The sequence below is a fragment of the Trichechus manatus genome, unplaced genomic scaffold, assembly GCF_000243295.1.
Source record: "Trichechus manatus latirostris isolate Lorelei unplaced genomic scaffold, TriManLat1.0 scaffold00038, whole genome shotgun sequence".
Lineage (NCBI taxonomy): Eukaryota > Metazoa > Chordata > Mammalia > Sirenia > Trichechidae > Trichechus > Trichechus manatus.
The window spans coordinates 12,925,766-12,948,956 of record NW_004443974.1 but is presented as its reverse complement, the minus strand read 5'-3'; the positions used below and the strand labels follow the sequence as shown (position 1 = coordinate 12,948,956).

Sequence of the window (23,191 nt, the reverse complement as noted above, 5' to 3'; positions counted from 1 at the left end):
TTCTCCGTCATTTTCTTGTTCGAGTCGTGTCCTTTTGGAATGCAATCCTATTGGTGGGACCATGCCCAACCATGAATGCCACCCCTACAAGGTACACTCAGGCACCAATATGGGTAATAGATGCAATTTAGCCATGTTGTTATTGTTGTCACGCCCACACAGTCTACAAGACAACTGGCCTGGACTCTTCAAAAACGTCAACCTCATGAGTCAATTCTGACTCATAGTGACCCTATAGGACAGAGCAGAACTGCCCAATATGGCTTCCTAGGCTGTAATCTTCACAGGAACAGATCACCACATCTTTTCTCCCACGGAGCAGCTAGTGAGTTCGAACTGCTGGACCTTTCAGTTAGCAGCTGAGCATTTAACCATTGCAACACCAGGGCTTCTTAACTGTTCTGAGCACTTATATGTGATCACTTTGCTTGTGTACATTAAACACCACATTTCAAGAGATAACAGATTTAAAGAATATAATGCCAGGTTCAGAAAAAAACAAGTCCAGAAATGACCAAAGGCTCAAATAAACATGAATACTCAGGTAAAGGACATAAAACATTTTTATGCTCCTGCAAAACCTCTGGAAACAATAATTTACAAAGGAATTCTTACCTTCCATGGGGAGGCTGTCTTGGATTCAGTTTCATCCTAATTCAAAATAGAAGGAGAAGTTTAGGCAGCACCAAACAAAGCAGTGCCCCTATCTTTCCTTTTAAACGCCCCTATTATTTCTCCGGGGAGAATGCACAGATACATTAACCGGAATAGTATTCTTCTCTCCGTAATTTAGAGCTTATCATTGGCTCATAGCAAGTTGCAAGACTGGTTGAGAGAGATTAAGCAAATGGAGAAAAATTTCAATTTTCTATCCCAGTAAAATTGGTGAGAATGAGAAAATTTAATAACAAAACTACCAACTCTTCTTTACATCATACTCATAGGATCCTTTCAAAAGGGGTAATAAACAAGCCTAAATGAAAGGTGTCGAAGAAGTTTTAGAAAACTGAAGAGATAAAAAAAACTCTGGTCTTTTGGAGAAGAGCAAATGGAAATCAACTTCTGGTGTTTCTTTTCCACACGTCTTCACACTTGGACTTTACAGTCTTCCCAAGATCTAATCCTTCTCATGTTCAAGTTCCAAATGGAGCAGGTGGGACTTACCTTGGGCATCATGCCATACACCTCCTACAAGGAGAAAGGGAAACAAGCGTTATTACACACCTCTCAGGAATATTCATCTTGTCAAACTTGGAGACACAGAATTACAAAAAGGCACATAAAAACGCTAGAGCTTTCTGAAGTCTAGTAAAGAGACCAGGTACTTATACGTAAATACTTTTTATTTATAAGGAACTCTTTAGTTTATTATTAGCTAAGGGCTATACAAACATTAAACAACTTTAACATATTCAGTAGGCTTAAGGAGAAGACAGGAGCTTTTTTCTCCACTATATGAAGGTAAGGGATACTGGCCCAGGGAAGCTAAAACAAATGGTTTAGGTCACACAGGGGACCTGGCGTATACCCTAGCCACAATTCTGTACTACAAATCACTGCTTGTTGAGCTATGAAGGACATGAGAACCACATTGCTTTCTTATGGCAACAAAACGTCATCCAAGATCGAGATACCCACCTGCTGCTGTACTGCCTGCACCTCCTCTGCCATTAGGCCTTCAGACTCCAGGTCTTCAGCCACCTTGTTAATGTCCTTCAACCGTGACTCATTGGCCTTCAGATCCTAGAGCAAAAGCCACAATAGCAAGTCAAAGAAGACTAACAGATATTCTTAAACTATATTCTAAAATGACAGCTCTATCAATTTCTGTTCAACAGATACCCTATGAACTGGTTTTCCTATTCCTTGACAGTGACCTAAATCAGGAAGTACTGATTACCACTAAGAAGGAAACAATAATAGGGTATTGGCAACATTCTGTCTCAAATTTACTTAATTAACTGTAGTTAATGAACAAACTTTTTTTAAAATCTTCTTCAGCAGAAAGTGAGAAAACAATGTCTTTAAAATGTGATGAAATTTTGATGCCTAGCCACTATGGGGAAAAGCCACATTTTAGTTGGTTATAAGAATATTTTTACACCTTTTTATATTTTAGGTTTACAAAAGTTCTTAAAACAGTATGTAAAGAAAATTGCATCCCTTTGTATGAAACTAAAAACTGGTCCAAAAAAAGTTTCGATTAAGGTAATTTAAAATGGTGGAACATAATCTACATAACACATTTTCATTCTAGTAATCTGCAATCAAAAATCAAATCTTTAAATGATTTTTCAGCCCAGCTGCGAGACTTCCCATACCTTCTGGAAGTCATCAAACTTCTTCTGTAGCACCTCAACCTGCTCCAAGTCTGCGCCGACCTCCTCACTCGTCAGAGCAGCTTCCTTCTCGTTGATCCACTGCTGGAGTTCATTTGCTTCACGGAACAACATAAACTTCTTGCAACTTTTCTCCAACATGCCTTTACGCTTCTCACCCAGTTCCAGCAGAGAATGATATCTGATTTAATTCAAGAGGGTGACAAGAGGGGGCAAGGAAGGCAGTTAGCTTCCTACTGATGCTAACATAAAGGCAAACCACCAGGTGTCTCCAACAGGTGGATCCAAGGCTATGAGTTTGTAATGATGATGCCTAGTGACAAAGTATCAGAACGCAGATGAAGATGAAGCTCCCAAGTATCCACACTACAGCCTCAGGGCAAGCATTTGCTGTATCGTTCACAACTAGGTGGCTGGAACAGTCAGGCACACTCATCCCCAGGCCAATTCTGCACTTACAATAGCACAACCACAAATGACTGGAAACAAGCGTTTAGCACATAACACAGGGTTCATGCGATTATGGCTAAGAGATGAGATGAATCTGCTGAGCATAATGTTTACAGAGATTTTTTTTCTCCTCTAATTCTCTAAACAGGCCTCAGGCGAGAGGGTGGGAGAGGGTACACTGAGCCTAATAGCCTAATATAGGATAACAGCCTAATACAGGATGTTTGTATCTCTGGATCAGTAGAAATTTCTGGAATGATAGTATTTATTTTTCAGAAAGTTTGGGCAACTTCAAAAGGAAAATCAGGTAGAGTACACAGAGCATCTGTATCATTTGTTATCTGGAAGATTTCTTAAGAAGAATAGAAGGCTATTCTGACCATTGGAAACTAAAATACAAAAGGCTGAATTCCCACTACTTTTGGAGATGTGAAAATGACAAACTCAATAAAACTGAGCTAGAAGTTAAAAAAAAAAAAAAGTAGTCTAGAATGACCATCAAATCTAAGCTTCCCAAACTGAAATAAAAAAAGCAATAAGTTACCAAGAATCAGAGCTCTTTAAGAAAGCTATTTAATTTCCTTTCTACTAAGGAATACTTTAGAATCAGCCTTTAGGTTTAAGGCTGATAGACTGGTCCACCACAAAGAACCAACAGAAGGGGGAACCAACAACACTCGGAACACACAGCTGCACATGGAAGCAACCAATGAGGTAAGCAGCCATCAACTGGCACAGCTTCACCAAAACCTCTTCCCTCGTGAGCGAAAGCTGCTGCACAGAAACACAGTTGCTCCCACCACCTCATCTCTTCTAGATGAACAACTGGCTTCAAGAGAAGCAGCAGAAGCGGAATGAACAGGTATAGCAATGGACACAGGGTGCTCAGCAAGGCTTTCTGCCTACTCACAGTTCTTCCACCTGTTTCATACGCAGAGATACACTGCCGGCCTCCTTAGTTATGCGTGTCCTGCACAGAGGGGGCACAGCAAAAGCATGCACAAATTAGTGGGATTAATCCACCGGAATGAAAAGCGGCAGCTCCGACTGGTGCCATGATGGTGGATGCTTTAAGTAGGGGAAAATTAGGGAGTCATTCAAAAGCTGTCAGAAGCAGGCCAGGCCATGAATGAAATCACAGTAAAGAAATAGTAGGAAAATTAAATTGGAGGGTTAGTTCACCTTCATCTTCCTGAAAAGTCTGCCATGCTTAAGGCAGTAGATTTTCCTGTACTGGAAACATTGCTAATTTCACAGAGCAAGGCCAGGGAGTTAAAAATGATCACCCTTAGAAAGAAATTTTACTGAGGGCTAAGAAATAACTTTAGCCATGTATGTAGTCCACATTTTTTGCTCTCATATTTATGATCCAAGCCAGTGGAAAGAAAACAAACCGAAACCTCTCATTTTTGTCTCAACAATAACAGAGTTTTTAAGTGTGCAAATAATTCTAATCTTTTTAGGGATCACCTGGGTCAGAAAAATTCAATTATTCTAAATTCTAGTGGGAATGTATTTTCTGGATATTTCCCAAGTGTCCAAAGCTGCTGATTTCATTAGTGGAATAAGATGTGCTATAAAGGAGGGACACACGTCAATATAGTTTAGCTATACTAAAGAGGACAGAACCATTTCGTAAAAATAAATTCCATTCCCAGAACACAAATCCGTGGTAGAGAGAGCACTTCTCTAAGCAGGCAGAGCTGTAGAACATCTAAGTATCCATTTTCAGAAGGCAGCTCGAAATCAGAGAACAAAGATTAAGATGGTAATGATTAGAAAAATGCTGTTTAGAAAAAGAAATGCAGGAACACGGGAAAAAAAACAAAGGGCAATAAAACATCAGTCATGATTTTAGCTTCAAATGGCATTTTGTGAGTTAAAAATGACTTGGGGAAAGCAGGAAGAATATGCCTTGAGTGTAGATAGGCGCCAGACGAACATTCATTCTAGAAGCCTCGACACTGCCTAAACCACCCGTGATGCAGACTAAGCCCCTTGTGATGACCATTGTGTGGTCATCTGGGCCTGTGTGATCGGACCCGACCGCCCTTACTGATTGTCAATTTGCTCCTGCCGCAGCGCTATGCTGCCCTGCTCCTCCAGGAGGTTCTCCCGGGATGCTGACTGGGCGGGGTCCAATTTCTTCACATATGCAGCTGGCACGAAACCCTGCCGATCATTCACTTCCACTTTCCACCAGTCCTAAAAACAAAAAAGGGGAGAGAACTAAAAATAAAATTCCTTCGTCGTTGTTGAAAATATACACAGCAAAACACGCCAACAATTTCTACATGTATGATTCTGTGACACTGATTATGTTCTTCAAGTTGTGTAACCATTCTCATAAAACTCCTTCTTGAGAAGGGGAGAATCCAAGGCCTGTGTACGTGTGTCTGCATATTCACACTAAACTGAGTGCTATATCATTTTAAGAGGATCCCAGGACTGTTAAAGTCACTGCACAAGCACTGAAATTTTGGCCCTGTCTTTTCATCACCTGCCAAGCATGGAGGAGGTCACAAGTGAAGCAGCAATGATACCCCAACACAAAGGACAGCCTTCTCTGGGCTTAGACACTCTAGAACTGTGCTGTCCAATACTGGAGCCACATGTGGTTATTTAAATTTAAAGAAATTAAAATTAAATACGGTAAGAAATTCAGTTCTTTAGTCACACTAGCCACATTCAAGTGCTTAATAGCCACGTGTGGCTAGTAGCTACTGTATGGGTAACACAGACATACACAATTTCTACCATCATAGAAAGTTCTATTGGAAAACACTGCTCTCAAATAAACCGGAGTCAGACCAGTGGGGTTGGTTTAGGTCGAAATTAGAGTGAGGAAAGATATGAATCACATGTTTCCTCAAACTCTCATGACTAAACAATTGGGGATGTGGGAATAGGGGAGTTCCTAACAAGGGCTGAGAACATTTCTCTAGCCTTAACCAGGTTGGGAGGTAGTTTCCTTCGGGACTAGTCAGATAATATGTAGAGTATCATGTGCCTCAATTCAAGTCACTGTCAAACCAGAATGTGTCAAGGAAGAAAGACTGATGAACCAAGCAGTATTGAACTTGGAGAAGACAAAGCCTATGGGATGACATCACAGCTGTCTTCAACCATCTGCTGGGCTGAGATGTAAATGTACAGTCTAGGTTAAGAGCCAATAGGTACAAGTTATAAACAAGTGGACTTTGGCTCAAAAGGGAAGGAATTCTCTCTGGAGAGTTTGAATCTGTACTACTTGCAGGTATTCAAGAAGACAGATTTATGATGTTCTTGACCATATGCAGTACAGGATAATAAGCCTGTACTAAGTGGGAGATTAGACCAGGAAACTCTAATTTTAATCTCTTCAAATTCTAAACCAGCTTCATTCTGGGGCAACATAACCAACCAAAGGCACCCAACTGAGCAAACCTGGCGCTGACTGAAACACACACACACAATCACTTTCTATGCCTTGCCTTGTTGGTGCTGTTGAGTAAGGTGAGAATATCTCCTTTTTTCATGGTGACCTCTCGAGGACTCTTCTCCTGATAGTCATAGAGAGCCAAGACCAACTCCTTCCCAGTCTCATCATCCATAGGGGCCACTTGTTGCTAAAAATCCAAAGGAAGGACAAATATGGTTAAAAGATGTCCATGGTGTGTCATCTAAGAACACAACAGATCCCAAGCTCAAACTTAACTACGTACGTATTTATGAGAGTTCTTCCCAGAAGCTATCCATATAATCTTATTCAAGAATTTTAGCTGCTTGATATCATTAAGAAATCTTGCTTTAAACCATAAACCTTTGTGTCATAAGAATGATGTGGAGGACTGTAACACCTGTTGGTAATAGCCCAAGCCCCTCAACTTTCCCTGCCCCCCCCCATAACCCATAAATGCTGAAACAAAGCCAAGTTTACCCGGCACGATTGAGCTTGCTCTCGCAAAGCATGAATGCTGCTGCCATAGGCGCTGAGATCTGACATCAAAGCTTCGTGTTTCTTTAGCAGAGCCTGAAACCAAAATCGTACATGGAGTACCTGCGTGAGGAGTCTGAGCCTGCCGCCATCAGCTATCTCCCTAACATGCCAACTGGCCTCTGAAATCTTAATTACACAACGATTTGATCATCTTCCACTCTGTACTTTCCCCTTTTTTCTAAATAAACATTTAGGGAAAACATTAATTGTGACTAATAGTATTATTTTTTACTCTACTTTTATGTACTTAAATTATGTAATACTTCAAATATACGAAGAGACATAACACTAGCACACATACTGGTGAATCCACCACACATCTTAAGATATAAAACATTAGCAACAAACAGGAGCTGACTGTACGGACTGCCCTCCCTGATGATGTATCCCATCTATCTCCACGTTTAGTGCTTTCATCACTTCCTACCACTACCATTTTCAAAGCTTTTCTGTTCTCCCATCTTTTGGGAGAGTCATATATACTTCATGTCAATATTCAACTTATTCTGGTTTTTGTGAAGACTGTGGCAAGAAGAGTACAGGAACAACACCTAGACCTTTATGAATACAATTTAAGAGTTTTAGTCAAAAAACAGATGACCAGCAAAAATGTGTGTATATGTGTGCGTGTGCGCATGGTGGGGAGAATAGGTAAAACAAGAATGGCAAAATGTTAATAACTGTTGAAGCTAAGACTGATTTTCCATAACAGAAAGTTAAAAAATTAGATTCTAAAACACCTTAACAAGCCAACAATTATGATGCCACACATCATCACTTTTCTTAACTTGTTCCCAGTCCAAGCCCCGGCTAGTTTCCCAGGCAAGTGCAATGCGTCCCAAGCTCAGAGGCTACCTCGGCAGAGTCCTCGTCCTTCCCATAGTCGGTGCTGCCCACGATGGGCTCCTTCTCCCGCATCCAGGATTCAGCTTCGTTGGCATCGGCAAAGTACTGCTGGGCCTGCAGCGAGTCCTCAAGGTCCTGCCGACGCTGGGAGGCTTTGGATTTCAGTGACTCCCACTTCTGGTTCAGTTCATTAAGTTTGGCCTTCACATCCTCTGCAGCAAAATGGCCTGGAAGATGGGTGGGGCAAGAAAAGTATGTTGATACGTTATAGAAGGATAAAGAGGTCTGCTTTCTTTGTGTTCCCAGAACTCTCATTATTGCATTTTGGTGAGCCAGGCCCCCTCATAATCCAGTTTTAAGAGCAGCTCCAATCCTTTAATAGATTGTCTCATTTTTTTGCCTCCTCCAACCTTGACTTCTGTCCAGATTCTAAGAAGCAGATATCACAAGCTGGCATTAGTAATGCTATCATAAAGAAATAATAAAGTAATAGTACCACTGTAGTTACTAAGACTTACAAAAGCCACTGTTATAAGGCTCTTTAGCTACTTGATCTCATTTAATTCTCACAACTACATTAGGAGCAGTATTGTTATCTCCTTTTTACAGATAAAAAATTGAGGTGCAGAGAGGTTAAGGTCTAGCCAAGGTCATACAGTTAGGAAAACAATGGGGATGGTATTCAAGCCAGGCCTTACTCAATTCCATAAACTTAACTAAAGGGAGATATGAAGAGCAAAAGCAAAGCCACTTTCACTGATAGTAACTTCCACACACACTCACCTTCCTCCACCATGGCATTCCCCTTCTGTGTAACTGCCTTGATGCGAGGCTCATGTCCAGCAATTTCTGCTTGTAGGGCCTGGTGTTTCTTTAGTAGATTTTGGACTCCAATCAAATCCTTGCCTGCAAGCAGAAACCACAGCCTCGTCATCCAAGCCATGAAGACAAAAGCCAGCACTAACCTGTCACTCTTAGTTACCGCCATGACTCCAGTTTAATAATTTCAACTTTACTCTGTTGTTCTGAGACGTGTCACCTTTATGTTAAAAGGCTACAGCCCTTTCTTAACTTGGTTCCTATCTGATGGAGACAGACTGACCTCTGTTGGTGGATGCAGCAATGGGTTCTTTTTCTCGAATCCATGTCTCCTCATCCTCAACATCACGGAAGAGCTGTTGCAAACGCAGAGAATCAGCCAGCTTCTGCTTTCGGGCTATCATGGGTTCCTTGAGAGCCTCATAGCGAGCGACAAGGGCTTCCTGCTTCTTCTTGATGTTTTCAGCATCAAAATGGCCAGCATCTTGGAACTGGCGGGCCTGAATGGTGATGCCATCAATTCGATCCTTGGAATGGGAGAGAACAGTCTTTAAAGCTTGGACCAATGTTGGGGAACTATGTTCTGGACATTTCTAGCTGTGGTCTAGTTGTATCTAGGACAGGGATCCTCTTCCCACCCCTGAAAGTATTCTTTTTGCCATCCCCTTACTCTCTTGGGCTCCCAGAAAGCTCTGAGGGAAGACAGCTTAATTTGAGTAAAAGCATATTGAACATATAGGGTTATCTAGAAAAATGAATACATAACACCCTTCCTAATGCTAGTCTAGTCTTGAAATTGCTTGCCATTCTTCACTCCTATTGTTTCTGTGTTCACGTGCCTAATAAAAGCCCCAAATTCACACTCTACCTGGTGAGCAGCCACATCTGCCTCTAGCAAGGCATGTTTCTTCTGGAGGTTCTGGACATTGGTAAGATCTTTGCCATAATCATCCGAGGCCAAGTGTCCTTCTACTTCATACAGCCACAACTCAATATCCTCGACATTGCGATTAAACTGCTGCTGCTGGTTGGCTTCACGAAGCTTTATTCCTATTCAAAAAGGCAAGTTGAATTTTCCATTTCTTAATAGTATGCTTTTACCAACACTGCTCATAAACAATGGTATCTTAGTAAAGAACTATGGGTTAGAATTTAGTTAGTTTCATTTCTATCACATAGTTAAAGAAAACAAATTCCAACCACTTCTCTACTTCTAGAGGCTGCACCGAAGTTGAAAAGCATGCTCACCTCCGTAAGAGCACGTGAGAAGTATTAAATGCCCTTGGATCAAAGCTGAACTTTGATTTTCAGTGATGGGGCCCAATTCACTCAATGTAGCTTGGTCAATTCATTCCCTCTACTCAGGCCTCCCCCTGCTAACCAGCACATTCAACCACATCTACCAAATCAGCAAAGAATCAGAATCTAAGCCAAGTAACTCTTCCATAGGAAAACAGCCCTAATGTCCAAGCAGTGATCCACTAAAACACTTAACCAGAAAAGAATATTTATTTCTCCAAATAGTCCTATCAGAATCTAGTGAAAACATTTTCTCTTACCTTTCAGTTCAGTGGCCTCTAGCAGTTTCTTCCACAGACTGATGACCTCATTCATACGAGCTGCTACTTCATCCTTTGCATAGTGGTTGACATCAATCAGCTTTTGCCCTGCTTTCTCCAAGGCATCAATGCGGCTCTGGTTTGCTGAGAGCTCAGCCTCAAAAGCCTGATGCTTCTGTACTTTTCCTTGTAGGTTGGATGGGTCCTGCCAATAAAAGAAGGGGGTTCTATGTTGTACCCATACGACAGTTATCCTGGTATTACTTTCATACCTATCTTTATAGGGAGGATTTATAAATCAGCTTATGTTAAATGACTTGGTTTTTGGAATCCCCTATTTGTTTCTTTAGCTACAATTCATTATATGTGAGCATTTCAGATAAATACTCTGAGCTTAGCTTTACTAGCCAAGTGCCACATGGCAGTGCAAACAGTACGATACCTTATATGCTTCATCTGTGGCAGTCTTCATCTTCTCATTGACCCAACTCTTGAGCTCATCAGAATCACGGAAAAACTGCTGTAAGTGGAATGAATCAGCCAGCTGGGCTCGGCGATACATGGCTCTCTCATGAAGGGCATTGCGGCGGCTCAACAGCTGAAAAGACAAGGGGCCATGTGAATCTCCAGCTCTTATTCCCAACAAGATTCCAGCTGATTTAATATCTGTCTTAGAAGGGAAATTCATGGGTAGAAAGGAAGGAGCAGAAAGAACCTGGAAACTTACAGCATCTCGGCGAGTAGCCACATCTTCCATCGCATAGTGGTTGTTCTGAATTAGCTTGGTTGCAAATTCATCCAATGCCTAAGAAGGAAAATAAGAGCTCTTCTCTAGTAAGCATACTCTTAGGGGCCCTTGTGGTGCAGCAGTTAAGAACTTGGCTACTAACTAACTGAAAGGCTGGTGGTTCAAAACCACCAACCACTCTGTGGGAGAAAGATGTGGCAGTCTGATTTCATAAATATTACAGTCTTGGAAACTACCTATGGGACAGTTCTACTCTGTCCTGTAGGGTCACTATGAATCGACTCGATGGCAATGGGTTTGGACTTTTTTTGGAAGCATATTACTCCGTAACTTGGTTATCATACAAAAGGAACTGCTGAACAGGTCGCAAAACACTTTAAATGTTAACACTGGTCAAAGTCTTTAAGGATTGCTACGACAACATTTCCCCCTTAACGTTTGAGTTTTTGCTTGATGTTATTAGTCAGATGTAACAATATTATTCTAGTTCCATTCAAGATTGCTGACATTAGCTGCAGCAAGATCACTTCACAGGGGTCGGATGCAGATTAACAGCCTTACAATTCTTACTTCTAAGATCTGTTTTCAATGGGAAGAGCACCTCTTACACTAATTTTTAACTACTTTTAGTGAAACGTAAAGCTCAATTTGTAGATTTATAGCAAGTAAATTACTTCATTCTACAAAGTTGTGTATGTCTCCAATAAGATGGTATATCATCATCATGAGACTTAAGCAGCCACAGAAGTGCCTTTACACAGATCCTTCATCGCATCTGTTCAGAAGCCTAGAAAAAGAAGAGACTTCCGGCTTATTCTAAGAACCATTTGAAGTCACTGATAACAAAAAGGGATCTTACTGTAATCTTTTCCTCCTGGGCACTGAGGGACTTCTCAAAGTCCTCATGCTTCTTGAGAAGTGCTTCCACACTATCCAAGGAATCTCCCAGGTCTTCATTTAACAGGAATGCCTTGCAAAAGAAAGCAAAGTGTTCAGAATACTGTCCTATCCTGTGATCGTCTAAGACTGGAAACAAAGGATAATTTGGCCAAAATACAGAAAGGAAGAAAGAGCTCTATGGTCATTAAACTTCTAAGATTTCCTCTGGAAAGCCTAAAGTGCTTCTGGATTCACTTAAAAACCAACACGGCAATACCATAAAATCCTTAGTCCACATCATACAGAAACCTTTTTCAAATAGCTTTTGTTGATTCCATTATTCTCTTTAATAAGAAGCAATTTTATATCATCAGACCCATCTACAACACTGGAGTCTCTTCTGAGCCCCTTGTAATCTCAGCAGGGAGAGATGCTGGCAGAGCTGACACACAGGAAGCTTGTTGAGCTTTCCCTCTTTGCTTGATTCAGAACTGAAATGGTACTGATTTTCTAAAACCAAACAAACTATCTGAAAAGTAGACAAAAAGAAGACTTCTCATTCATTTGGCTCACAAATTACCTCTTGTTTGCTCATCCAGTTGTCGACCTGCTCGGTGTCTCGGTAGAAGAGCTGCAGGTCCATGCACTGCTCGTACTGCTGCCTGCGCAGCTCCCATAGCTCCAGCAGGGCGGCTCTCTCGTCAGAAAGGATTGTCAGCTTGGAGGGACAGGAAACAGAGTCCAGTTCACTATTTGGATGAAATGTCAGTCCCAACCTAATGCCCTCCAGTCAGAGATGCCACGGAATTTCTAATCTTAATCTTGAGGCCACTTCTTCTGATTTGCAAAAGGAGAATAACATTACTTGTATATGTAAGCCACGTCACAAGAAATACCCAAATACTGATCAGCTTGTATATACATTTATGCTGAATTTAAGAGGGATAGTCTTGGTCTGATTAATCTAGAATTAATTTATTGCCACATTATCACAAACAATTCTAGGTATAATGGTAAGTCAATTCCTAGGTAGAAGAAAAAAAGAGTATACATCTAAAAATGAAGTCGTGTAAATGGAAGTAAGAGTTTCAATTTAGAAAAGTCAATTGAGTAGAGCACCCATAAAATGTTAAATAAATCCACAAATTCCTCAGATACAATTTTTAGGCTCCAAAGTTATTGACAACAAATTCTATGAAATATCTCCTCTTAGTCTATATAATATAAAAATCATTATTTATGTAATGTTCCTTAGGCAACTTTATACTCAAAGATAGTCTGAAACATATAAACACAGTTTTATAAAAATTGGTTGCCTCTTGGCTCCACCTAGTAGTGCAGGACTCAGCTCCTTGCAAAATTCCAAGTAGGAAATGTGTCCCAAATAAATGTTTCTCTCTCTTTGATGAGACACCTATAAGCACACTGTACAATAATCTTCTCTTTAAATCTCTGAAAAGATGCTCCTTAACTCTCAGGTAGAATCTCCCTATAAGTTCTCTCACATATCATGGTGAGATGCATGTCCAGATATTTAAGGATGGATAATAGCTTACAGAGGCTAAAAAGAAAAAAAAACAAAACAAAAAACAAACAACCCAACTACCTCTTCAAAACCCCCTTTTCTCCTTTCTTACCTTCTCCCTCACTTCATCTGAGGCGTAATGACCAGCAGCAAGCAGGGCCTGACCAGATTCATCTGCAGATTTAAAGCTATCTTCATGAGCATCAATTTCACCCTATGAAGGAATAAAAAAGGCACAATTTATGCCTACCATCTTGTAAAAGGAGAACAGTCAATCTGGGTTATGAAATGTGAGAGCATCACTTATTAATATGTTCTTTTCCTGCTGGCTTTTCATGCCACCTCTATCAGATGTAAAGTTTCCATACATTCACATAGGTACGAGTCTCTCTTCTGTTTCATTGGTCTATTTGTCTTTCTTGAGCTAAATGGGCTTGTTTATTATGACTTTATGTACCTGGCAGAGTGAGTCCCTCCCCAAATCCAACCTTGTTCTTCAAAGGTGTCTTAGTTATTTTTTTATTTTTTCTTCTAAATAAATTTTAAAATCAGTTTGTTCATTCCAAAAACAAGCAAAAAAACAAACAAACCCTACTGTGCTTTTGACTGGAATTGTACTGGATTTGTATATTTTGGGGAGAATTTATACTTTTGTAAAAGACCATTCCATTCATGAACCCAATAAGCCACCTCGTTTATTCAGTTTTTCCTTAATGTCTTTCAAAAAAGTTTTATAGTTTTCTCCACAAATATCCTGCACAATTTTTGTTAAATTTATTTCTAAGAACTTTATACCTTCTGATGTGATTATAATTTGTTGCTGGTGTAGGGAAACATACTTGACTTTTGTATACTGACTTTATACCCAGCACATTAAAACTTCTCAGAAGGTCTATAGTAATAATTTTTAAAAATCCTGTTTAACAGTGTTTTCCAAAATTACTTAGCCATGGAAAATTCCCTTTCTTTTTACAGTAAGACCTATTAAGATCTCACATATAACTAGTTTCCATGGAACATACTTTGGGGAAATACAAGAAGAAATCTGGATTTACTCAAACCAACCATGAAATTCAACATTTAAACAAAGACATTTTTTAAGATGGTACAGGAAGGGTGTGCAAAGTAGAACCTCTAACTTGCCAGAGATAGTCTCTTTGCTTTTATGGATCATAGTTAACCTCCTGACATTTACCCCAAGATCTCTTCTATCTACTAGAACCAAGTAGAGCAAGTCTCCTAAAACAAAACTAACAATGATCCCATGAAAGACAGCTGTGAACAAGGTTTCAACAACTCTGACTATAGACCTCACTGGATAGTGACACACTGATGCATTATAAGCTAGTATCTTTATTTCTGGAAGATCCTGGAGACACTACCTTGTGCTCTTGATGCCTATCCAGCAGGGCTTCAGCCCCAGCCACGTCATTGGCAAGCTCATCTGCATTTATGAGGGCTTTCATCTCGGTGACCCAGCTGGTGAGATCACGGAAGTCAGCAAGGAAGCGTTGAAGCCTTGGGAAAACCAAAGATAAGTTACTAAGACTCTGCCAGTGGCAGTCCCAGGAGGGAAAGTGGCCTCCCTAAATATCTGAATTCTATGCTCTCAAAAGTTTAACAAACTATACAAACTCTAGTCCTAGGAAATATAGGATTCTCCCAATCTAGACTATAAAGGAAAGCAAAAGAAGGCTGAAATCAGTCCTTTAAAACTTAGGTTCTGTCCTATAATGCTCCAATGTTGTTCCACATTTTCACCTTCCTTGTTATTCTCAAGTCAACTCCTAGTTAGTAAGAAGCAGTCTTTTCCTTTCCAATCCTTGCTTTATTCAGTTTTAACAGGATATTTCACATGGTGCTCAGATAGCTTAGAGGATATAGCTATATTTTTTTTTTATAGTGCTTTCGGTGAAAGTTTACAGCTCTAGTTAATTTCTAATTCAAATATTAGGGGATATTTCTATTGGTCTTAATGCAGTGATATAGAAGAAAAATATTCAGAGTACTATAGAATTGCCAGTCTCCAAACTAACATAATATAGGTAAGCAGTCACCTGCATTTTCTTAGCAGATGAAACCTAACAAGCCACAGAAAATGGTTTTTCTGTCCATAGCAATGACCCTTAACTCCTGTCTTCCCTCTCGTCTAGAAAGAGTCAAACGATGCAGGCTGTTGAGCACTGGAGAATTATTTCTACCTGTATGAATCATTGAGACGTGCATGTCTCTCCGCTGCCAGAGTGCGGATCTGTTCCCAGTTTGTAATCAGTTCCTCTCGCTTCACTTGAATCTGAGTGGCGCTCAGAGGGTGGGACTGCTGCAGGCGGTCAGCCTCAGCACACAAGGCTTTGACCTGGAAACACACTCTGTCAGAATTGCTCTTCTGATCCTTGGTAACTTATTTCTAGAATCAGCTGCTTTCAGAACCTACCTTGTCCTCTAAAGCAGCAAGATCTCTCTCCAAACCCTCGTGCTTCCGAAGCAGAGCCTGAACACTTGCCAAGTCTCGGCCAAAATCATCAGAGGCCATTAACTGCTCCTTTTCCTTAATCCAGCCGATAGTCTCATCCACATCCCTATGGATAAAGGCACCAGTTAATCCATGGTTATGCTGATCCTCTAGGAGACCTGGGAACGCCACACTGGGCCAAGACCCAGTCAGCTACCGCATCTTATTAGCATTTGCTGTATTTTACTAAGCCCCTCCAAGTAGATGCCCATTTCTGGAAGCCCATTCTGACTTATTACCTGTTAAACCGCTGAACCTCAGCTGCCCCAAAAAGCTTCCCTTGTCTCTGAAGAGCCAGCCCTTTCAGCCGCTGCCAGGCTGCATTTACTTCATCCTGTTTAGCCTTGATCAGTTCCTCTTCTGGGTGCTGTTCCTAAACAAGGAGAAGAAGAGACTGAATTTGGTCATAACCTCTAGTTCTCCAACTAGTTACCCTAGGGCTGGCTCCCTGAAGTATCTGCTTTAGTAAAATCTCCACCATTCTGAAGAAAATCTATGACAGAAGAAATACTAGTCTTCTGGGTGAAATGAAGTGAACTACATCTTAAAAGGGCTTCTATTTCCTTTTACATAAAAAGGGAAGAGACACTCTCTCTCCCTTGGAGTAGCATAGTTAATCTAAAACCAATCATGAACATCAGTACCAAAAGCCTTTATATTAAGCACCTCAGCCACAACTTTGTGGTGTCTCCATCAATGCAACCATCTGCCCAACTGCTTAAAAATTTGGTATTTCAAATGTTCATGAGGCTGTCAAGCATTCTTGCCCAAACATATGGTTTTCAGGACTCCAAGGGTTTTATTCATTTGTTCCTGGCTTCAGACTGGAGACATTTCTTTAAAAGTACCCTTTCCCACCAAGTACATTTTATTGTTTTAATTAAAAACAATATGTATATATAAAGCAAAAAAGGTAAGCATTTCAGGGTTCTTAGAGCCATTTGCTGAGATCATGGGTTTGGCTTGACTGCTTTTCGTAAGCACAACTTGGGATGGTTCAGGATTGTGGGAGGTGGCACATCTGTCACTGTGGAAGGGTAAGGTATTTCTGAGGAATACTCGTTACTCTTTCTTTTCAACACCGACCAAAAAGGGAAGAAGCACCAACCCTGAAGCAGAAACATACATTTAAAATCAAATTTCTCTAAAAATAAGCACTTTGAACTCTGTAGTGGAAGGTGAGAGTAAAGAAGTAGCTTATAGAACTGCAAACTGCAATGAGCAATGAGGGAAGGTTGCAAAAAGGCAATGAAGGAAGGCTGAGTCAGTCTGCTCTTAATGGGCTCCAGATCTACCAGTGGGAGAGCCAGTGGAGAGCCTTTTCATTCCGAAGTTTCCCTAGATTCCTGAGAGCGCTCAGAGGAGCTTCGAATCAAAAAGAAAGGGAAGAGCAATTAGGCACTGGTGGACATCTACCAGTCCTAAGAAAGCATTTACTACCACACCCTTGTCTGAGAAACTCAGACCCAGTTTCAGTAGTCCAATAAAAGCTTTACCAAGCCCCACCCGAAAGTGGGTGGAGAAGACAGATCAAATGAACTCTGCCCTTCCTGCCCATGGCAACAAGTTAAAAAGCATTCTCTAATTCAAGAGTAATCAGTATTGTTGCCCTACCTAGATCTAAATAAAACTATTAGACATGCTCACAAAAACTTGCTTATTCAGAAACTGGGGAACCGATTCCGAAAATTTTCTTCTGAATACACTAGGAAGTTAATATAATGATGTTGTGAGAAGCACATACAGCTCTCCTCTGCTATTTACCTGAATGAGTTTGGCAGCAAACTGGTTCACTTCATTAACTCTCTCTTCATGGGCAGCCATATCGGTTTGAAACTCTTCAAATTTCTTCTGTAAAACTTCCACATGTTCCAGGTCCTGGCCCAGCTCCTCAGAAGTCACAATTGCTTCCTATTCAGGGACCACAACAAAGCCAGAGTTACCAACTAACACATGGTAACAATGGCTCCCAGAAGCTTACTGTGAAACAGCCACATTAAGGATGGGGCGTGTTAGCTTTAGCAGATGCAGTTTTCCGTGTGGTCTGTGCTTTCAGTTCTCTCATAGCTAAGAGGTGAGCTCACAGCATTTCTGTCTCAGAGACTCCAGGTTTCAGAGCTGCAGAATGGAGCATACCTACAGAGCAGCTGGAGATCAGCAAACCCACTTCCACCCCTTTTGCTTAACTGGCTGCACCTGCCACAAACACTGGCTCTTGGCTGCAGGTCTCAGAGCGGCCTCTCTCTTCCCTTTCGTTTAAGGCTTTGCAAACCTTCCTTCCCAAAACATACCTTGTCATTGATCCAGTCCATCACATCCTCACATTCTCGTAAATATTGCACCAATTTCTGGGCCTGCAGCAGTTTGATTCCTTTCTCCCGCATCTTCTCCAAAAGTAATTCCCACTGACGGTGCAGCTCCATCAAACGAGTCTGGAGGTTAAAAACCAACCCTACAGATTACAGCCAGTTCTATGGGATCTGGCTCTGCCACAGAGTTCCAAAGAGTTAGAAACCTCATGGAGCTCTGAATAAAAATCTTTTAAAAAGATAATCCTTAAACTGAGAGAAAATCATAGAATTAACTGAAAGAGGAAAAAAGTACACACTTCTAGTAGTTTGGTAGGTTTTAAAATTACAAAATAACTGACCTTTTCCATAGGTAGATTTATTCTAGTTTACTTCAGGAAGCTATTCCCCAAAGGGGATTCCTAGGCCAGAAAACTTGTGCAGGGAAAGATGAGGATTTGGAAACTGAGCAGAAATTACTGGAGGGTGTATTCTGAATTCACAGAGGTGTGGAAAAAACAAAACAAAACAAAAGGTCCTATAGACATCATAAATAAATAATTGAGACACAAATAAAGAAGAAAAATCCATGCCATCGAGTCAATTCCGACTCATAGTGACCCTATAGGGCAGAGTAGAACTGCCTCATAGGGTTTCTAAGGCTGTAATCTTTACAGAAGCAGACTGCCACATCTTTCTCCTGCAGAGCAGCTGGTAGGATTGAATCTCTGTCCTTTCAGTTAGCAGCCAAGCACTTGACCACTGTGCCACCAGGGCTCCTTAAAGTAGAAAACCTCAGTATTTTTAAAAGTAAGAAAGATGGAATTCTGAAGTGTAATCAACTATCAAAAAGGGTTCTTGGCAGAAAAAGTTTTAGCACGTCTGTGAAATATATCTCAAGTTTATTTCAAACTTCACCCAAGTGGCAACCACAGGCCCAAACATATTCACTTCCCAGCATCTTTGGGTTCTCATAGCACAGGCTCAGTAAGGACTTGTGAAGAAGTGGTACAAATTGATAATCAATTCAACGTCAGGTCAAGCCTTTTGGTATTCCAATCCAACCTCAGTGCCTTGATTATGCCTACCCAAGATACTGGGGTTTTCTGTATAACACTGACAGATGTAAGAAAAACAAACACAAAAGGTTCAAACACTAACAGAAAAGGCTGGGATCCACCCATTGTTGAGATGCCAAGCCCGGCAAAATAAAAACTTGAAAGCCATGGGATAGTCAACATGGGTGAATTCTCTTAGAAACTAGTATGGACGTTTAATCTGAAAGGAGAAAGCAGTGTGTGTGTGGGGGGAAATAAATGCTCACACAACTCACTTCTACCACTGCAATCACTTCCCCCACTGCTCATTAAAACGGTAACCCACCACTGAGAAGGAAGTGAAAGGCATTCCAAGGCAAGGGGGAAAAAGCAACCAACAGCAAGCCAATACTCCACCTACTCGGATGTGGGACCCAATGTGGGTGGCGGTGACTATGGGGCGCCATGCCGTCCGGTACGGTGTGAAAGTCTAAACCAGTGACAGACAGGTTATCCAGGACACATAAACAGCCTCTGCACTATACCCACCTTCCTCTGTGTTAACACTGTCTGCCAAACTGAGTTGCAACTTATGGGACCAGGTAAGTAGCCAAGATCTCCATGGGAACCGTGTGCACAAAAGTAAAGATCAAACAAGAGCCCTTTGCTCAAATTAAAAATGAAGCCACAAAAGGCTAGAGAAAATCTCACCCTCAGATCAACTGTCTCTCACAACTTCCATTTCCACACTCTCAAGTGAAGAACTGGGGCAAGGCTTCTTCAGTACTGGAACAATTTTCCCATCCCTGGTGTGTCTGATCTTGTCAATATTGCAGGTTAGAGAGAGTTCAGTTTCATAAGCTTACTATTGTTTTAGAGGTGAGTGAGCAGGGAGACAGGTTACTAGTCTGACCAAAGGAAAAAAAAAAAAAAAGAGTCCCTAACCACCACAGGTGCACTTAAACATACTGAAAGCTGACAGGGTGGGGAGCAAATCTTAGTTCTGACTCAGGCAGATTTCTCAATAGGGACTAAGCAAGCAGCAGGAGCTGTGAGAGCAGCAGTTGGGGAAAAAATTAAGGAATGCCAAAAGGAACGAAACACAGGCTGAAAAAATAAAGCAAATAATTATGACTGGAGAAAGAAAGGAATAGATTGAAATTCCAGCTCTGTCACCTACTAGCTGTGTGACTCTGGACAAGTTACTCAAAATTCTCTGAGACTCAGTTTTTAACCTTCAAGGGATAATAGTTACCTTGCAAAATTATTGTAAAGATTAGAGGTAACATGTAAAATGCCTACTAGAGTGTCTGCACCTAAATAGCTATGCAAAAATAGGAGCTAGTAGCACTTTTAAATGTTGCTTTAATAAGATCTCCAAACAGGGCAGAGGGTATAAATAGATCTGGATGGAGTAAGTGTTGGGTCCCCTTCCCCCACCCAATTAATTACTGAATCCAAACATTTGCTCTATTTCCCATGTTGTCTATCTGTAACGTGGTTATACCACTACAAAGTAGCTCCATTCACTCTTGGAAAATAACTTCAACCAGGGAAATAATAAGGAATGCTAATTTCATTTATTATTAAGACTGTATACAAAATAGAAAACAATAAAAACTTGTCATTACAACTCACAGCGACCCTACAGGACAGAGCAGAACTGCCCCATAGGGTTTCCAAGGCTCATTCAAACTGCTGACCTTCTGGTTAGCAGCCCAGCTCTTAACCACTGTACCACCAGGGCACCAGTAGAAAACAGGCAGATAAATATTTATTTGTAGAGATACATATAATGCTACCCAAGTGGGTTGAATGTAATTAAAGAAATAGTTGGTCATATGGATTTAGAATTTACTTTTAGTTCCTATTTATCATTACTAGTAATAGTAATTAATAATAATAAACTTAGGGCTAATTGCAAGTCTTGAAAGTCTGCAGAGTATAGCGGAGCAGAAGTGAAACTACATTTACTCAAGACCTTTTACTTGAAAACCACTAAACTAGATCCCAAGGGAATGAGACCACCAAATCTGGTAGCAGGGAAGAGTGGTGGATGAAACCATTTCTGCTGGGGATTAAGAATACTGCTTTCATCTAAATCTTCAGGATCACTTTGACAGATAAAGAACTAGAAAAGGCTGGTCCCTCAATGCAACAAAACAAAACATGTAGCTGGAGGGATACCAAAGAGACAAGAGCATCCAGTTATGGGAAACTCAGTGTGCATACCTCATTCTAAAGGGGTTTGTTTTCCCTTAATATCTTGGTATTGGAAATGTGTAATAAAATAGGGATAGAGCCAACTACAATGAACCAAAGGGTCTGAGGACTCCTGCCTTAGAGTTAGTCCTATCACCATGATCACTGACCACAGGTGCCGAAAATCATTACTTACAGCTGGACCTTTAACTGGCTTGCTGACAAACGGAAAAAAAAAAAAAAAAAACCAAACCCGTTTCCATCGAGTCCAACTCATAATGACCCTATAGGACAGAGTAGAACTGCCCCATAGGGTTTTCAAGGAGCGCCTGGTGCATTTGAACCACCAACCTTTTGGTTAGTAGCCGTAGCACTTAACCACTATACCACCAGGGTTTCCAGGCTTGCTGATTAGAGCTCAGTAAAACCCCTCCCAAGGCAAACTACCGAGATTCAATAGCAAGCTTCCCAACAGAGAACTTTAGAGTGTCCGTGATTGATCTTATCCTTATATTCTAATCCCTAAATTCATCAATTACACCAATATGCTCTCCAATCTAATTATGACATGTAAATGTCAGAGTTAAATTTACTCAATCTTCTTTAAAATACTAGGTTGTAATCACATTCTAGTTGTTCTACAAAAAGAATATTAATTTCCTCACTGAACATACAAAGACTTGTTTATATTCATGCTGAATTATCATATTACAAAGACAAGGTTTCAGTAACTCCTCTAAGAGAGGTCATAAATTCTTTTAAAAGGCTGAAGATATCTTTTTAGGAAACCCAAACTGACATGTAAACATTAATCCACCGTACTCCACCAACCAGCTGAAAGCCATCCAACCAGGCACTTACTCATACTCACCCTTATGGTTTCAGATGCAAAATGCCCTTCTGAGATCATCAGGTTTCCAGTTTCATCCAGCTTAACAATGGCTCCGGAGTTGGCCTGCACTTCAGCTTCAAAGGCTTGGTGCTTCTGAAGCTTTCCCTGTTGGTGGACCATGAAGACAGTCATAAAATGCAACCCCACAGCACTCATCTTTTGTTTTCCTCCATTTATTCCTTCCCTCCTTAACCCCACCCCTTCTTATCAACACATCACTCAGCATCTCACCCATCTCCCTATCTGCTCAATTACTCAAATACTGCATCTATATTGATCCTCTGAAAGTTAAGCTTGACCACTGAGAACCATCAACTTTGCAGTTAGGAAGATGTTATAAAATATCCTAGTTTTACTGTCCATCAGGAAATTAGCCTTTATGTGGATATTTAATCCCTTCTAGAAATACAGAATCATATCAACAGTTTTAAAGAGCCCTGGTGGCACAGTGGTTAAGCACTTGACTGCTAACTAAAAGGTCGGCGGTTCAAACCTACCAGCCGCTCTGTGGGAGAAAGACGTCGCAGTCTGCTTCCTCCATGAAGATTACAGCCTTAGAAACCCTATGGGGCAGTTCTGCTCTGTCCTATAGGGTCGCTATGAGTCGAAACCAACTTGACAGCAATGGGTTTTTAATGAACAGTTTTCTTAGCATGCAGTGTTTACCCTTAAATAACCCATCCACATTCACTCATGAGACTTTGTTTGGCTTGCTTTCTTTGATCTGCATACATTCCATTTCTCAATACCTCTTTTTTACAAAGTACTGAGCTGGGAAAGGGCCTAAGGATTGCAGCTAAACTAATGCTCATCATTTTCTGTTCTTAGGCTACTTTGGTATGGTAAAAGAACCCACGGGCCTAACTACTGCTCCACTAACTAGCTACAAAGACAATCGAGAAAAAAGTCTTTTCTCAATCAAAATCAATGAAAAGAAAGCCTGCTGCTTTACAAAAAGTTTTATTGTGGTATAATTTACATACCATAAAATTCACTCTGAAGGGTACAATTCAATGATTTTTAAAGGCTTTGCTTCTGATAAGACTTACCAATGAGTCTCTTAAAGGGACTTTAACAAATCATAACTAAATTTTTGCCAGCAACAACACTGTTAGC

At 40.7% G+C, this 23,191-nt stretch overlaps 1 protein-coding gene across 5 annotated transcripts in view; it reads right to left on the bottom strand.

The window, feature by feature from the left end:
* The window catches only part of SPTAN1 (spectrin alpha, non-erythrocytic 1), a 61,602-nt gene that overhangs the window by 27,676 nt on the left and 10,735 nt on the right, over nucleotides 1-23,191 (bottom strand). For 3 of the 5 annotated variants that reach the window (XM_004375723.2, XM_004375724.1, XM_023730776.1), the window contains exons 3-27: nucleotides 22,055-22,180; nucleotides 17,948-18,088; nucleotides 17,421-17,567; nucleotides 15,896-16,029; nucleotides 15,579-15,723; nucleotides 15,346-15,500; nucleotides 14,527-14,662; nucleotides 13,257-13,358; nucleotides 12,200-12,337; nucleotides 11,600-11,710; nucleotides 10,720-10,797; nucleotides 10,435-10,590; nucleotides 9,993-10,197; nucleotides 9,302-9,483; nucleotides 8,717-8,960; nucleotides 8,398-8,520; nucleotides 7,624-7,841; nucleotides 6,709-6,801; nucleotides 6,263-6,397; nucleotides 4,846-4,994; nucleotides 3,700-3,759; nucleotides 2,322-2,520; nucleotides 1,639-1,743; nucleotides 1,165-1,188; nucleotides 616-651 (exon numbers count right to left, since the gene is read on the bottom strand). In XM_004375723.2, the coding sequence (XP_004375780.1) occupies nucleotides 616-651; nucleotides 1,165-1,188; nucleotides 1,639-1,743; nucleotides 2,322-2,520; nucleotides 3,700-3,759; nucleotides 4,846-4,994; nucleotides 6,263-6,397; nucleotides 6,709-6,801; nucleotides 7,624-7,841; nucleotides 8,398-8,520; nucleotides 8,717-8,960; nucleotides 9,302-9,483; nucleotides 9,993-10,197; nucleotides 10,435-10,590; nucleotides 10,720-10,797; nucleotides 11,600-11,710; nucleotides 12,200-12,337; nucleotides 13,257-13,358; nucleotides 14,527-14,662; nucleotides 15,346-15,500; nucleotides 15,579-15,723; nucleotides 15,896-16,029; nucleotides 17,421-17,567; nucleotides 17,948-18,088; nucleotides 22,055-22,180 (3,342 nt within the window). The remainder of the gene's footprint in view (nucleotides 1-615; nucleotides 652-1,164; nucleotides 1,189-1,638; nucleotides 1,744-2,321; nucleotides 2,521-3,699; nucleotides 3,760-4,845; nucleotides 4,995-6,262; nucleotides 6,398-6,708; nucleotides 6,802-7,623; nucleotides 7,842-8,397; nucleotides 8,521-8,716; nucleotides 8,961-9,301; nucleotides 9,484-9,992; nucleotides 10,198-10,434; nucleotides 10,591-10,719; nucleotides 10,798-11,599; nucleotides 11,711-12,199; nucleotides 12,338-13,256; nucleotides 13,359-14,526; nucleotides 14,663-15,345; nucleotides 15,501-15,578; nucleotides 15,724-15,895; nucleotides 16,030-17,420; nucleotides 17,568-17,947; nucleotides 18,089-22,054; nucleotides 22,181-23,191) is intronic. The other 2 variants (XM_004375725.1, XM_023730777.1) reach the window with 1 other exon arrangement.